Source organism: Rhipicephalus microplus, chromosome 8, assembly GCF_043290135.1.
Source record: "Rhipicephalus microplus isolate Deutch F79 chromosome 8, USDA_Rmic, whole genome shotgun sequence".
Lineage (NCBI taxonomy): Eukaryota > Metazoa > Arthropoda > Arachnida > Ixodida > Ixodidae > Rhipicephalus > Rhipicephalus microplus.
In genome coordinates this window covers 39,203,154-39,220,587 of record NC_134707.1, presented here as the reverse complement: position 1 = coordinate 39,220,587, position 17,434 = coordinate 39,203,154, and the positions used below count along the sequence as shown (strand labels likewise).

The following is a 17,434-nucleotide window of genomic DNA, read 5'->3' as shown; positions in this document are numbered from 1 at the left end:
CAGGAAGATATTGCCTCGTCCTATTGCTTTGTACGTCCATGAAACACTTCTTGCACTCTACCTGATGTGGTGGAAAGCGCTGTTCATTTCTTTGGGGCGCAGAGAGAGGAGTGAGAGAGAGAGATAGCGACAGAAATAGAGAGAAAAGGCAGAGGGGTGGACAAAGCTTGGCTCGGTAGGCTACCCTACACTTAGAGTAGGGCAAGGGTGAATGATAGAAAAGAAAGATAGAAAAGAAGAGCAAAAAGAAAGATAGATGAATATTCAGCTCCAGACTACACAGCATGGTCTCACGCTATTCTTTCACAAGCGCCCGTGAAGTCCAGTGGCCCTTAAGAAGCACAAGAGTGCTGTCGTGGCTCTGCGCATAGGTTCTTTAATACATTGCGTACATAAATGTCCGGTGCACGTGAACTCCAGCGTGAACTTTCCTGCGAGTAACCACTCCCTCTCACACTTAAAATTGAAGTTGCCAGGGTTACCGCTTCCTCTATTTTGTATATAGTGCCAAACAGTATGCATACTCGTTTAAGATGCGGCCATTCTGGTATTGTTGTTGCAACGACGCTTTCTGCACTTCCGCCGTAACGTAAGTGGCTTCCTCAGTACATATAGCAATGCCTCAAAAAGATCGAGAAAAAAGGGCGTCATTTTGTCTCAGTACAATAATAGTCATTTCGCATTCCTTTCTTTGCACCATCGCGAACGACTTGCGCGTAATTGGTGTGACGCAGCTTTCTTGATAGAAAAGTGGCCGGCTTCACGTTTTCAAGAAGACCGCGCAGCGCAAGTAAGTGGGATAATTACTGTTGTGGGACGAAAAGATACCTTTTTGTTTTACAATTTTTTTTCAGAAGTACGGCTTACAGCCATCATCTGAGCACTTGTCATGAGTAACGTTTCTTGACGGCAAGAAAATGACGTAGAAGAGTGAATCATCAAGGGCGCACATTTAGATGATTACAGAAGTGGGAGGCGCGTGAACCGAACCGTGAACAAAAGTAAAACATTGATGTGCAGGTCTTATTGGCATGGTGTGATGGTTAACGGACGTTCGTCACTATGTTTGTTGATAGCGGACGAGAAAGCATTAACATGAACTTTTTATTTCATGGCATGGGTGGAACGGCTGACGACGCACGGATACGCTACCGTGTGCAGCGCCGTTGAGTCGGACGTCGCGGCCAACCCAGCAGTCAGGGTCGCAACTCCTGAGGTTCAGGGTCAGGCCCCGGCTCACGAGGACCACGCCCGGTAGGCCTCGCCACGAACCTGCTCCCGGCCACTGCACCCAGGCAGGAGCCGTTCAGCAGGCCCCGTCCTTGCACCTTGTACCGGCCGGCGGACTCGACCCCGAACAAACACGCCGGAGCTCAACCTGGCCGACACGTACGGGTCCCACGTCCAGCTCAGGAACGCTCCCAGGAACTCGGCCTCTCGAGCGGCGCACTGCTTCGTCTGCCTTCGTGGCCTCCACCCTCGAGCTCTCTTTTCCGCACGTTCCTTCTTGGCCAGGGCACCGCCAGGTACCCTCGGGTGCACCCTGCAGCTCATGAGCTCGTGGCCCACGTCCGAGTCTGGCCCGTCGCTCGGCACCGCTCGGCGATCCTAGATTCAGCCAGTCTCTCCCCTGGCATCTGAATCCTCAGCCACCCTGAATCCTCACCCGGCTCCGTGCTCCTCTGTGCGCACTCCCGCGTCTCGCCCGGCAGAACATCTCGCTCGTCCCTTGCCGAAGTGCGACGCTCTCGTGACACCGGCGCTTGATGGCATGGGTGCGGCCACGGAGCAGTCAACCCGCATCGGAGACGCGATGCTCCATGCGGGGCATGGCCAGCCCGTCCAGCGAAGAGCGTGCGCCGAGACGCGATGCTCGACGCATCCGTGACCATTAGCCAGGCCACGTTCATCGCTGTGTCGAACGGCTGACCGTGGAGACGCCTCGCCGAGATCCGCGATGCCCTCGGCAAGGAAGAGAACAGCAGGCCAGGCCGCGCCCAGAGATGCAGTACTCGTGCCGGCAACGCCGCCCCAGCTGGTAGTTGGACGGCCGCGTTCCCTGGCCGGAACCTGGATCACCTGCGTCCGACGCTTCGGCCCGCTGTCTCCCGTCTGCCGCTGCTTCGGCTCGTCCCCAGCCACAAAGCCCACTGCCACGTGATGGTCGCCCGTGGCCCAATCGTGGCACGCCACCTCTATGGGCCACCACTGGTCATGAGCTGATTGGCGCACAGTTGGCTCGTAATCGCACGTGCCTTCTTCTTCTCTTCTTCATTTCTTGTTGTCGCCTTCGTGCCACCTGCTCTCCGCTCGTCTTCTTCAGTTCTGGTTTGATGCTCCTCGGCGTCTTCAAGTCCTTTCCTTACACATGGGTTGTCTAAGAACATTGTCTCGCCAGCACACACGTCTGTCGACGGCACCCAATAACTTGGACTGACGACTGCAACGGGGACATCCACAAAAGCAGCCGGTGAGCTCGACCACTTCCAATGACTGCAGTAGGAGCAGCAACCACGCACAGCTTTCACCGATGGGGCAAGCCCATTTCGAGGCAAGCTGTCGAAGACAGCCTCGTCGCCACATCGCCTTTAACAGCCACATCCCCTTTAACAACCGGTATAGTCTTACGCCACCAGGCCCAATGCCTAAGGTCTCCGGCTCGTCAATGATCACGCCCCGCGACGACACCAGTGTACGCCTACTCGGCAGCGGCACAGAGGGCGATGCCGGGCAAGCAGGTCGAGAACACAGTGTGACGAAGTGTGAAGGTTATCGGATATCCACCCAAGACCAAGACCTTTCAAATGTCAGTGACCACGTCGGGCGATAACCAACAGTGGCGACTATTAGACTGCCTCGGGAACGGCGACGTTCTTCGAACACGTCCAGATCAATCAAAGTGACACAGCGGGACGCATCCTGCCCTTTTCCTTGCTTCTTTTGGTAAGACTGGATGTTTAGGGGGCTAAATGGGCAGGCTTAATAAACGGAGCGTACGCATCTGTAATACGCAAGGATTGCATGAGGCCGTTTTATTTCGACACGTATAGGGTTAGTACTTTTCTGTTTATTCTTCTCAAGCTTAGTTATATTTCCCGTTCCGTTCTTGAGTGCCACGTGTTTTTTCTTTATGAAATATGTTGTGCCGTTAGACGTGTATTGTCTAAGTCCTTCAGCCGCAGCCATCCGAATCCTCGAGAATAGGCGAGCCTGCCATGAATCAATCTGTGCCATTGTCTTCCTCGGGTGTTGAAAGTAAAGGAGTGAGACAAGACACGCTTAAAAAGACGACAATTTCGAAAAAAGGCACTGCAATCAAGAATCAGACAGAACGTAAAAATAAGGCTGAAAAACCAATAGAAATGTACTAAAGCTACGTATTTAAACATTTTAAAATGCAACTCATTTATTCCTTGCCCATTACTAGTGTCTAAACTTGGTACAATAAACCTGACCTTGCAATCCCAAAACTTAGCCATACTTCAAGCAACGAGAACTCCAGGACCAATCTTGCTGCATCACGTTTTCCTTTTTTGACATGATTCAATAAGGTTGCCGTCCCTGAGGAAGTCCAGTTCTCGTTGTCTTTGCCCTACGTGGTCACCAACATTGCAGAGTTGCTAAAGATTAGGCCTTACGGGTTCGACGATACCCAGTGCTATGAGCCGACGTGGCGGTTGGGGAGTGTCTTCGGCAGCTTGCTTCGAAGGGGGCTTGTCACAGGAACATCGGTGACGTCTGTGCGTGGTTGCCGAAGCTCAAGAAGCCTCATTCCTACCAGTGCTGGTCTTCAGCCCAAGTTCAGGACGTTCTCGAGACAGCCTTAAGAGGACAGATTCTCCGCTTCCGTAACCGATGTGTGGCAGGCGAGACGACCTTCTTGGAGATGCGAATCAAATCGGCCACATTATCTGGTCTCCTGAGTCCGGGTCCTGCCGGTCTCGTCTCGGTGGCGCGTCTACTGGCACGACGACCTCTTCACGGGCCCATGGTAGCAGTGCCTGCGCGTACTACTCTCCGTCATTACTGTGCAAATGCCTATCGCTTCTGCAGTTTTTCAGGCGTGCGCTCATTTCGATTCGAACTCATACGTCTTTTTGCCTCCGAGAAGGCCCTTAGCCAGGACAAGTGCTCAGGCGGTGACTGCAAACAATACTTGCCTCGGGTGAGAAAACCCCCGATTCTGGGGGCTGATGGGCAAATATCTTCTTGCGAACAGCTGGAAAACGAGGATGACCGAACACTAAGCGAGTACTCATACATTTTGGCACATTATCAGAAAAAAACAAGCGGTAACCTCTGGCACACAACTGTTGGAAGAGAGAGGAAGTGGTTACCTGCTAGGAAGTTCATGCCAGAGCTCTCGTACACCGATGATCAAAGCACACAATGCACCCAAGGAATTCCGCTTAGTGGACATGATCGCCTTGCACCGCTTGATGCTGGAGTGCAAATACCATGTTGACATATCGGTGGCAACCTTGGTGAGGACTGGCAGCTTCTCATTTAGAAGTTGCTTCGTTTCTTACATCCGTCCGGCGCCTCCTCAAAGAAGCCTTGGGCACAGTCTGAAATAAACAATCATTTTAGGGTGGTTCAGACGCACATCGAAGCAGGCTTATGTATTGTATGCCAAACAGTTATCTCTGCTTTCAATATACAGAAAACTAATAGAGCCAGGCCAAGGATGACTTCAGTAGACCGAAATTTCGGTCAACTCGCGTGTATGCTTTCTCCTCTGATCTGTTTAGAGTACAGTGAGAAATGGTTTTAAAGGAGCAGCTATTGATTTGTGACGAACGTTTCTCTCTTTATTGAGGAAAAATGCGGAAAATATTTGACTAACGAGAAAAGAATCTTTGGATGCAGTGTTTGAGGCCTCCCTAATATGGCTGAAACAGTGCAGCTACTCCGATAAGAAGACACGTCGTTAGATAACGCGCAACAATAAAATGCTGCTCAATACACCATTATCAGTGCGCCGAGCCAACCAAACATGACATGTTGTACACTACATTTGCTGAATGGTACGCACTAATCTTCACTAGAGAAGTTTTACTGGCGAGTTCTGGAAGACTCAGGAACTAGACACTAGATTCTTTCAATAATTATGTACAACGAACGTTACCTTTATGTAAATAAAACACAATTATATGCGACAACAAGTGACCGTAAAGCTGTAAAAGCTTTCGCGGAAAATTTGCAAATGACGTTTGACTTTGATATCCACTTTTCTTTCTCGCAAAGAGTTGTTATGGTGCATATGATGGCAATAGAACTTTTATGGCATAATTAGTCGTAGGCAAAAGTATCGGTTCAAAGGTGTTGAAACTTACGTTAAAACCTGAGCCAAAAGGCTTTATTATTATGTTGAGAGGAAATTAAGACACGATGAGTGCGAGATTTGAAATTATTCTAATCGCATCAGTGCCCGAAAAGCGAGTTCCATGAAACGCTTTATTACTAGCCACCAGGTACCCTTACATTTAGAGTGAGGGCAATTCAAGACCCTTCTATGTAAGAAGTTTTCGCTTGAAAAGGGGGTTCCTCTCATCAGCTGCTCGCTCTCCCTTTGTTATCTCATTGTAGTGCTATATACGAAGTTCTCTTCTTTAATTGAACAATAGCGAGGGAAAAACGTAACATACTGTGGACAAGACTACACCTAACAGTTAAACACACTTTATTTGGCCATTATGGTTCGTGACGTGTATGCCAACGACTTGGTTCCAAGCGCATCAGGGGTGCCTGAAGAGACTTTAGAGGTGGCGTTTGGACCTCAGAAGGCGAGCATTCGGGACAACTGCTTTCAGCATCTGGTGGACAGGCGCTTCTGCAAACACAATGAAAATGTGGCAGTGTCAAAAAAGTTCCACAGATGTCAGATATTATAATGGTGGTTAAGTAACAGAAAGCTACTTACTTGAATGGATTGGGATATTCAGGGTGAGCAGTAGAAGTGCCTCAGACAGGCTTGCCGACGTTTCTATAGGAGAGCCTAATTTTGTCAAAGGCGGCTTGTCATCATTGGTGTGTTGGAATTAAGGGCGTTAGCAGTGACGTCATTTCCTGGTGGTGGCACGTGTTCTTGTTGTAATCGTCGTCTGGAAAGAAAAAAAAAGAACTAAAGCAGAGAAGTGCAGTCTCCGCTTCATTTCACCTAACCAACCTCCTTTCAACTAATTACCTATCTTGAAGTGACTAGTGCCCGTAAAGCTGTTGAAGCTTTTGCGGAAAATTCGCAAAGTAAGCTGTATTTTGTCATTAACTTGCTCTTCTCAGACATAACTTTTACGATACATACGATGGCAATGGAACTTTTTGTGGCATTATCAGTCATAGGCAAAATAATTGCTTAAAAAAGTGCAGAAAATTACGTTAGAACCTGAGCCGACAGGCCAAGTTGTTAGGTTGAGAGGAATGTAAGACGCTATGGTCCGTTGCCGAAATAACTGTACGATGATGAACGCCATCGGCGCGCGTTGTAACATAGCCATGGGCAAAACATGGCAAAAGCTGGACGCGAAGAGAATGCATTGAACCCGCCGGTCCGGCAGACTAAACAAATTAACTAGCAAAGCCGACACGCGCTCCATCTATTGTTAACTGCAGCAAGTATATCAATCGCAGCGCTGACCTCAGTACAAGCGAGGCGAGGCCACGCGTCGGAGCGTTCGAGTTAGAGGCGCGGTTGGCTGTACAGTCGACCACAAAAGTAAACGGACCACGCGAACGCGTGGTCTAGAGCCTCTTCGTGACACTTCCGCGACATCAGCGGTGATTGACAGCACCACTCCCGCCTTCATTTAAGGCCCGTGTTTTTGCCGACTGGTACAACTGATTTTGTCCTTTCCCTTCTTTACAGCGACAATTTTTGGCATCTGCGTCTGCGCGCTGCTAACTCAAGGGCAGTTGCACAGCTTATCAGTCACATTCTATATCACAAAGTGAATTCTAGCCAACGAGTAGTCGTTCGAAGAACGCCGCAAAACAGCCTTGATCCTGCCATGCAAGTAGAATTTCAACTGTAATACTGCAGATAACGGCATCACGTGAAAACATAGGAACGCGCTAAGCGGCAGTAGAAAATTGAAAGGCGAGTGAATGACAAGAGCAGTTCCCTGCGGATCCCTGCACGCGACAGCAGACGTGCTCGCGTAGTGCTCAAACAATTGTGGCCGACTGTATGAACAGTAGTCGCTGCGACAGCATAAAAACTCGCGAGTGAAAACTGAATCATTCGTTTAAGTAAAATATTTACTGTGCCTATAAGGTGACCAGCACTTGTTGGCTCTGCTAGAATGAGTCTATATATTCACAAGTTTTTTTTTTCTTTCTCAGAGAAAGAGTGCGGATAGCCATTGGCGTCGCCAGAAATATTTTTCGGGGTAGGGGGGCAAGTTGATCTCGGACGGTGCACACCTTTGGAATGGTCATTTTGGCTCTCATAATGGTTGGTTGGTTGGTTGTTCCTCAGAATCTTGGCGTAACTCACCACAGAGGATCGGCCACGAAACGGACGGTGCCTCATTTGCGAGATCAAATTGCTTTACTAGCCGGGTTATTTAGACAGGGGTGTTTAAACAAAGAACGAATTGGTAAACGATGCATTAGAAATAAAATAAATACAGGTAATAAAAAAGGAGCAAGCTAGTATGGCTTGAAAAAAAGTAACTTTATGCCTCTGTTTATAATTCTATTCGCTTTGTTCCCTTTAAAAAATCGCATACCGCCTCGCAAACGTTCCTGTGGCTAAATCTTTTTTCAGTACTTTAAAGGAAAGGACCACCGGAAGAGATAAATTTAAAGCCAACCTACGGAGAGGTTCTAACAGTCTCTTCCTTTGATTTGTATATAACCTGCATGTTAAGAGGGTTCGTATCCCGGCTGCGGCGGCTGCATTTCCGATGGAGGCGGAAATGTTGTAGGCCCGTGTGCTCAGATTTGGGTCACGGTAAAGAACCCCCGGTGGTCTAAATTTCCGGAGCCCTCCACTACGGCGTCTGTCATAATCATATAGTGGTTTTGGGACGTAAAACCCCACATATCGATGCATGTTAAGAGGAAATGATGAAGGGATTCACTCTCGTTGCAGTGGAGGCATAGGGGAGACTGTGCCAGACCAGACCTCGGGGAACTCGGCATCGTAGTCTCGTAAGTGATATCTGCGCCATTCTAGAAGAGCACCATCGATTTTTTCAGGGGTACTTATGCTGAGAAAAATCAGATGTTGCCAAGCTACATTTTTCTAACTTTTCTGATATCACAAACTTTTCAAAGCGTGCCACGGTGATAATTACTAGTTTGATCGGTATGTAGGGTTTAACGTACCGAAACCACCATATGATTATGAGAGATGCCTTAGTGGAGGGTTCCGGAAATTTTGACCACCTAGGGTTCTTTACACGCACCTAAAGCTGAGCACAAGTACCTAAAGCATTTCCGCCTCCATAAGAAAGCGATGAATGCTAGTGTTGGCATTATAGAAATTATGGGATAATTATGCGCGGCCACTGCGAGTGCGTCTGCATATTCAGTGAGGGTTAAGACTTTACGCCCTAGCAACCACACCAAGCGAATGAGTCGTAAATGTCACGGGCAAGGGCGTAAAATAATTTTAAAGCATTGGACATATGAGGCGCAGGTAATGAACTACACATATAGGCAGTCTGAGAGAATGATAACATCTGTTACTGGTTGAGGCAATTTTCGTAATGCTCAAAGAATCGCAAGTAATTCCGCTTGATAAATAGGTAGAAAATCAAATAAACGATGTTCCAAAAAAAACGGATTGAAAAAATCCAACGCTGAAGATGCAATTCCGACTGAATCATCAGTTGCAAACTGAATCATCAGTTGCTAGTACAGTCTTTATTTCTAATCTTGCCAGGCGGTTTTTAAAATAGCATTTAGGTATTTACATGGAAGATTTTTGCAATTAATAGGAAATATATTGTCAAATTCTGTTTTCATTGTTTGAATTGGTGTTCTTAGTACCAGTACCTTAGGAAGGTTAACTTGTAGTGCTTCCAAGAGCTTGTGTACTTGTGTACGATGATGACTTGTGGACACTTTAATCCCAATCATTGCTGGATAGAAAAGTACGTGGGCTCGAAAATGAAAAAAATCTTGCGACCTCCTCTGTCAGGATGCATAGATTTTTAGGATGGTACGAACTGCTAGTATTTAGAACCTAGCACGAAGAGAACACAGGCGCCTTCCTTATATAAAATATTATTTGCGACAAATTTAAGGAGCCCAGGACATAAACGTAATGCTTCGCGTTCTGGTAGTAACAGTGGACTAAATTTGTTGACGAATGCTCCAGAAAACAAGACACAGCAAAAGTACAATATTCGGCGATTATACAGACAATCATAACCAGCACATCAAGACGTAAACCAGAACATTTATTGCCGAGTCTACGAAGCATCCCAGGCGCCCGTGCTCCTTTAGCTGTCATATTTGCTATATGCGGACTCCAATTTAGGTTTTCGGTATAAGTCACTTCTGAGTATTTAATCGATTTCACCTGCGGGATAAAGTCCTGCCTGTAAACTACGGAAATCTGCACTGGTACACTTATGGGAAAAACTACGATTGCACTTTTCCCGATGTTTAATGATGGATTAATGTCGTCTAACCATGTGTGCAGAGTGCTCATATAAAACTGTAGCATCTCATATTGTGTATGTATATCTGCAGCTGTAGCAAAAAATGCTGTGTCGTCAGCGTATACATACACCTGTACATCATTTTGTACTGTTTTGTGCATAATGAAATATTAAATAACAATGGTGACAGTACCGAACCTTTGCGGAGACCTCTAGATACTTTGAATGTGACACGCCAGATTGAGAGCAACAGAATTCCGCATCTTCAAGACAGTAAGTACACGCAACAAAGTAATTTGGTAAACCGACGTGTGTTAGCGAATTTACTAGTTTCTTGTGTTCCACATTGTCACAAGCATTTGCAATATCTAAAGTTACTAAGGCGGCAACCTATTTCTTAGAACGAGCTAGTTGTATCCTGCTTTCCCAATCAACTTGGGCACACCAAATGGAGCGGCCACGCCTGAATCCAATCTGGCGTGGGCTTAAAATTGTGTTTTCGTCCAACCAGTTGTCTATCCTAATGTGTAGAATTCTTTCGATTAGTTTTAAAAGATTAGATAACAGTGCAATAGGCCTAATGTTATCCAAAGTAAACCCAGCTCCATTTTTCTTTAATAAAGGAATAATTTTCGCGATTCTCCACTCCGGCAGAATCCACGAATGTCTAATGTAGTGGTTAACTAGTGGAAGTAAATCCTGAGGTGATACTTCATGGATTATTCTTATTACCGATGCACTTATTCCAATGGGCCCTTGTTACGTTTGGCCGAGACAGGCCCCAAGCCGGGAGAGGAAGAGGCCGTTAAAAGGAAGAGCGTAAGTTTTATTGCGGCATACTTGCCGTAAGAAGGTGTACCAAAGAATGACGCACGGCGTTGTGCGTAGTCGATTATAAAGGCACGCCGCGAACGAATTGAGTGAGAATGCACATCCAGGCACATGCGTGGTAACAGATTATCGTCCGGAGCAGATGAGCCAGACTTCGCTGCTGGCTGATTAGCGGTGCGTAACAGAACAACCCAGAGCAGAATTGAGCGATATTTTCACCACTTGTGCCATTTTCTATGGTATACAACTTCTTCGAAGTCATCGCTTTTGACAAGGCACGGCCAGTGGTAAAAGTAAACAGCCGTAAAGCGGCTTTCCAATCCTTAAGCATTATATTCTGGAAAAGTAGGAAACACATACGAGGAAACTATCGATTCGAGGTTTGTTGGTGGTGGAATTACTTTTTTTTTTTTGGCTTCAAGTTGAAAAGTGATTTCTTGTGGCGCGGCTTTGAAAGAAACTCAGCACGTTGGCTATCATAGTTATTTTTCGCAGCGGCAACTGTTCGCTTAAAAATTGCAGTTGCGTATTTAAAATTGCTCTAGTTTCTGGGACACTGATTATAGAGCAGTTTTCGCCATGCCACTTTTTCTTCGCCTGTAAGTCAAAGGACGTTGTTTAGAGACCCGAACTGTGAATTCAGCGTTGTTTAAAGATTGTTTTATAAAATCATTGAAGTTGACAACATTCTGTTCTTCATTTTCCGTGGTTCGTTTCGACAAACCACAGGTAGTGTCTGTTCAAACGTATTGAAAATGATGTGAAAAGTGGGCTGTCTGGTTACTGAAGTCATGGAGCGTACAAGCTCAAACAGTATAGGAAAATGTTTGATATTTGTACCCGAGTTCAAAGTAGAACGTGTAGAAATACAGAGGATAAGACTAAAGAAAGTAAGATCAACGACAGAATCATACTGAATGCACACAAACGTGGGGGTTCGCTGGTTAATGCACGATAAAAAAATTTTAGCAACAAAATTCTACTAACGCTTTTCACTAAGATCTGCTCTGAATCACCACAAAGTGTGATGGGAATTGAAGTCTCCCATCGTTATTATGTATTTTCTGCAACATGAAATTACGGTATCTGAAACACCAAAATTTTGAACACCCGACGCAAAATAAGCGTTTACTAACGAAAAGAGAAGGTCTCCCAGAAGAGAGATATGTAATGTTAAAATTTCACTTTCTCAATTTATTATTTGACATGTAACTCTTACCTGATGTGCTTGTTTTGAAGAGATAAACACTGCTAAACCACCACCTCGAGAGGGGTGGTCCAAGCAAAATGTTCTGTAGTTTTTAAGATGAAAGATTTTATTCTTCAAAGAGCGAAGTTTTTTCCAACGCTATAGCATCTTCGCAATGCTGATTACAAAGGCAAAATAAATCAGTAGTTGCGGAAAAAAATTGACCAGCACTTTCACTGCAAAAATGTTAATCCACCTAATTTGTGGATACACTGGCAGCATTCACTGACTTCTGCACTGAACTATCTTAAAAAAAAAAATGCTGTTTTGATGCTATTTTTTTCGGTTACTTTTTACTTTTCCCTTTAGGACTCAATGGAGATCTATGTTTTTGTAATGATGCCCACCATATAAATTTTTTAGTCGATTTACATTTGTGAGTTCTGCAAACCTGAATCAAAGCTACAATCCAAATGTTCAATAGGGATTATTTTACGGCCGCAGTCCGAAGGACCAGGTCTTGATGAATGAAAATCTTCAGCAGGTGTTATTGTGTGGCTGTGTTTAGCAGGCCCTGCTTGTAGAGATCCCGTATTCACCTCTTTAGCAGAAGAAAGCATTGAGGCATGATTAACATTCATGAGAATTTGAGTGATTTGTGCATTTACTATTTGAGCAAACGACTTCGTCAGCGTCACAAAAAGGTTCTCTAATAGCTTTGTCATTGTTTTCTCAATGATCCAGGCTATCACTTGTGAGTATGACCCGTCCATGGCATGGTTATTACGGATCGCAGCAAGAGCGTACCCACGAGAGTTCTCTGTGATGGCAATTCAAGCTTCGCGTTTTGAAGGCCGTTTTTGGTCAAATATTTACATATGCTGAATCTCTTGAGCTCTCGCAGGGCACGTGCAATCATCACATGAATGATGGTAAACACCGCCAAGACAGCAAGACCTTTCCAGAGCCGTGCGTTTTTAGAGTTGTGTTGTCCTGCACACATTTGACACTACTCTATTGATCGGTAATTCTTTTATGCTATTCCCAAATAAATGCTAGCAATTATGGCACTGCAGTGAACGAGAAGATAGCACTTCGACATATCAGTGGCCACGCTTTGATCTCTGTTGGTCTAATAGTACCAGCAAAAATAACTATCACCGACTCTGTCGGGATCTTTTTTCTGTGAGCGCTACGTGAAAAGTGAAAGACTGCCACCGCGCCTACTACAGAAAACATCTGTAGAATTTCGGGTGGAGATAGGCTCAAGTCCACCCCTCGAACTAAGCCTTTAATAAAGGCCTAGTAAGGAGGAACAAAAGAGATCACCGGGAGAGAGGCAAACGATGCTCACTTTAGCAGATCTGAGATGCAGGCCTGATCTAGGGAACAGCACAGAATACCTCCATGACCAAACTATCACACCTCGGTGATGATTTGGAAGCGTTTGGTTTTCATGTGAATAGAAGCCCAATTAGTTGGGACCAGAGCCACCGGAACGCTGCTGAGACCGCTGCGCAAGAAATGATCAATGGGTAAATTATTATTAGTGAGGGATGCCGACGAGGCAGAGTTTGCCTGGCCAGGAGATGCGACCGACATCAGTCAGCTGTGCTGAAGTCAGCACCGTCCGCAATGACCGCATACCCCGGGAGGATGCACCCATACGACCAAGACAGCCAAACAGAAGCTCGAAGAACGTCGTGATGTCGAAGAACACCGCCTCACTGACGAGCCTACGGGGAGCCGAACGAGGGGGGGGGGGGGGGGGAACGGACCTGGTAGGGCACCTCCTGGCTACGGCCCTGCCGAGGGCATATTATATCGACCCCTTGGGACACTTTCACCCCTTCGCACGTAATATTTGACCCCGAATCGATGAAAAGGTATCAGGGCATCACACAGTCCGAATAAGTTCCCTTCGAGCACGGAGCTACGCACTTGTCAGTAGGTTGTGAGACCACGGACAGCGCTGCCCGCTAGGCAATAGGGTGCTGTTGCGACTCCGGGTCCCGCGGGTTCCATTCCGGTTGCAGGCCTCCGTCCTCGGACCCACCGTCAAACAAGTCAGATGAGGTGCTCGTAAAAACAACAGTTTCTTCACACAGTAACCAAGAATTTGGAGGTGATCAAATAGAACTCAAGAAGTGGAACTGTACAGGAGAACTCTAAATATGCAAAAGGTCTTCCGCTTGTATTGCGCCACGTTGCCAACCCTGAGCGCATTGTCCCCGGCTTCAGCCAATACGGCGCGCTTCATGCTCTAGGTGCCCCACCCACAAAGGCGGGGAAAGACATCACAGAGTGCACGTGAAAAGGGCAGTCTACACGATGCCCAAATATGGTCAAAAACGCACTGCACCGACGTTTCGCACACGTCACCAAGATTTCGCGCACGTCTGATGACCTTAGATGACCTTGGTTTCCAAGAACTCTTCTGGCAGTTGGGTGAGGTTCGAAAAAGCAGCTCCCGGTACACGTTCCAAACTTGCCTGGCTGCGTTCGGGTAGAAACAAATGTAGTGGTCCACCCGCTTATCGTCAAAACAAGCCGCTCCATTCAGCCGATCCTATGGGGAAAGGAGAAAGGAATGTCGACTAATTGATTGATTGATATGTGGGGTTTAACGTCCCAAAAACCACTATATGATTATGAGAGACGCCGTAGTGGAGGCTCCGGAAATTTAGACCACCTGGGGTTCTTTACCGTGCACCCAAATCTGAGCACACGGGCCTACAACATGTCCGCCTAGAGTGTCGACTAATCCCTCCTCGTCGAGAAGCTGAAGCGTGCTCCCGCAAGGGCTGCAGAAGTGCCTTTTCTTTTCCTTCGCCCACACATTCAATCCTTCGTCATTTGCTAGAAGTTACAGCAACCCTGCAAAATTCAGGGCTTTGCTTCTCCTCGCCAGGTGCAGCTCTAACTGGTTTGGGTTTTAGCTTTCAGCCCAAACACCACGCTGCTTCCGGTTTCTCCAGATCCACAGTGACCTCGAAAAAGGCCCAGTTGTTCCTGCGTTGTCTTTGCGTGAACCAGTCATGGAACCCCTTTTTCACGTTTTGCTGACGGGAAATCAACCCACCTAGACGGCGCACCCTTGCCTGGAATGCGTCGAAATATTTTTGTCCAGTTCACAAAGCACGAAAGACTTCAATAATGATGACGGTCACATTAGCGCCATGACACGTTAAAAAAGTATTGTTCGCGTTAAGTGATGTCACTGAAAAGAAATGTAATATTTAAAGCTGCTATAATTGGTGTATGGTGTCACTCAAAGTGAGAAAATTGATAAATAGGGTGAATTTGAAGAACTAATTCTGACTGTCAGCAGATTAGACATTCAATCAATGAGGTTCACTTGTGCTTCGTGAATTATGAGTTTACGAAGACGCCGCATCTGACCAATCGAATGCGAGTTCATGCAGTTGAAATGAAGCTCTTCGCTATCTTCGTTTTAGCTTTCTTGTTCGTTGCTATACTCGCTCTTTTAGAGCATCTTGAAATGAAGAACAAGCGTTGTTTTACCAATGTTATGAACATCCAGAGGTGAACAAAACAGAAATCGCAACACAGTAATTTAATTCCAGCAGTTAAGGGGGTGTCACTATTTGCGCTTAAGTGTGATTTCACCATTTTCTCTTTTGTCTGGTAGTTAGAATGGTTATAGGCGTTTGCGAGCGATAACAGTGTTAAGGTCACGATGCACGCCGAGTTGGGAAATATCGTACAAATTTGTACCCAACTGCGCTGCCATTGAAGTTTCGAGCAGGGCTCTTTGCATTTCGCCCCCATCAAAACACCGTGACCGGGTAGCGCTACGCCTAACGCAATAACCAAACGGTAGGCGCAACCTATTCTCTCGGCGATGGTGGCACTTTTAGTATAGGGACATGATTGCTTCCGAATGAAGCTGAGCACATTTCTACGGTTAGATGCCCCTTGCAGCGTTATTGAGAAGGTGGACTTGCGAGGAAACTCACTTATTAGCAGCGAAGGTCGTACAAGCGGGGAAGACGGAGTGCGCCGCTTTCCATCACGACGATGGCGCAAGGCACACGCTTCTCATACGGCGACACGCCTCGGCTTTCATGCACGAACAAGGCCGACCAGACAAAGAACAGCAACGACACACACGTTGCAGTCCTGTGACGGCAGCCGATATCTATCGAAGGGCCGACGAAAGTTCCAAGACGACAAAGGTTTTCCCCTCAGTAGCTAGAGTAAGCGGAGCTCGGCTAAATCGACACCGCTTTCAAAGACGAGTGAACAGATGATGTGTTCGACAGCCCAGGTCAGCAGCGCCGAGTAGAACACGTGATCGACTGTCGTGCTAATATATTTTGCCTCTACGGGCTGATTACGATAACATGATACATCTTTTTTTGTCTCGGTGCTTCGCCATGCCTACGGCAGACACATGCTGCCGGCTCTGAATCCCGCCTACCGCTGGCGAACGCCCTTTTGCCATGTCAGCTGTGACGTCACGGAAGGAGTTGTGCCATCGTCGCCTACGATGGTTCGAGCCCCTGCAAATTGTTCGATTTCAGCTCTAAGTGGACCATTTCACGCGCAGCTGACGACGGAGCCATATCGTTCGCCGGAATGCTGACGCGCGCACAAACAGGTGCTTGTTACGTCATGGTTCACGTGTGCGCCAGCATTACCTGACTCTCTGTTTGCTCCCGTGTTTGTAAAAAAATGTTTAATATCATATTAGCAGCTCGATCGAATGCCCTAACATTTCACCAGCTTATTTTTGAATGCTCAGGAAATAATGCACATAACCTAGAATATGATCGAAAATTTGGGGTCGCTGCCCCTTTTTGTCATTGAACAGTCAGAGTGCGCGCGTTTTTTAGCCCTAGATTTTCAATCCGCGAGCACGGTGCATGAAAAAACCTGTTTCAGTGTCTCAAACAGGATGACGGTTATGGTGTTAGTAAAATACCATCGTAACAGACCTGTAATGCGTCATTTTGTAACAGACCAAGGCACACACAAAATGGAATTAAAAAGCAGCCAAGTACAAGCCCTGCATTTGGTATTTTCCTAGCCGGAGGAACACAGGTGACAAAAAACAAAACACCCCACGACACTCTGTGTGTCGTTTAAAAAATAGCTTAAGTATGCTTAAGATACGCTCTGAAAAAAAAAACGTTTGCGGGACTGAAAAATGTGCCGCATAGCGTTTGGAAATATTCAATCAATATGACATTGCAGTTATTATTCTCGATAAGAAGTTCAAAAAATTCGTTGTTGGTCCAGTATGCGTTCTTGAAATGAACTTTAGGCATGTGAAGAAAAGCTGGATAGAAGAGAGAAAGAGATAAGATAAAAAATTTGACAGATTATAACTTACTTTCTTATAAACACACGAAACAAAACATAACAATAGAAACACAAAAATCAGAGGGCCTTACGTGTAATACATAGAACATACTCTAAGCTTACCAAAACAAAAAACAAGGTTATCCAAAATACAGACTATCGTCAAGTGAAGATTCATTATTTCTTTCTTTTTAATATTTCAAAGCAGCATCAATATCACCATTTCTTGCGACTTTATTGGTAGCCGTAAATACTTCAAACTTAGCTCACGTATTGGTCTTATTTCAAGTGTCTGATGATTCTGTTTCTGAGCCTGTTACTGCATTTATTTATTTGTTTGTTTACGAATGTATTTATCTATTCAAACACCATGAGTGCCACTTGTGGCACTACGGCGAGCAGTGATGCTAACAATTCAACGTGGCATTCTTGAATCACTGATAATAAAGGTTCCTAATATTTTTCCTTGTAT

At 46.1% G+C, this 17,434-nt stretch overlaps 1 protein-coding gene across 2 annotated transcripts; it reads right to left on the bottom strand.

The window, feature by feature from the left end:
- Positions 1–299: 299 nt before the first annotated feature.
- Positions 300–15,903, bottom strand: LOC142768954 (uncharacterized). 2 transcript variants are annotated; one of them, XR_012885582.1, is made up of 5 exons: positions 15,615–15,903; positions 5,924–6,104; positions 5,683–5,833; positions 4,338–4,568; positions 2,251–4,219 (listed from the first exon to the last, which is right to left on the bottom strand). XR_012885582.1 is itself a non-coding variant. In XM_075871574.1 (4 exons), the coding sequence occupies exon 4, from the start codon at positions 1,552–1,554 to the stop codon at positions 1,237–1,239; it is 318 nt and encodes a 105-aa protein (XP_075727689.1). In that variant the 5' UTR covers positions 1,555–4,568; positions 5,683–5,833; positions 5,924–6,104; positions 15,615–15,903; the 3' UTR covers positions 300–1,236. The 2 variants fall into 2 exon arrangements, 1 of the variants encoding a protein (XP_075727689.1); XM_075871574.1 differs by having other exon boundaries at positions 300–4,568.
- Positions 15,904–17,434: the final 1,531 nt, after the last annotated feature.

Coding starts and splice junctions, on each gene's coding strand:
- LOC142768954 (XM_075871574.1), bottom strand. CDS start 1,554: ATGAGCTGCAGGGTGCACCCGAGGGTACCTGGCGGTGCCCTGGCCAAG.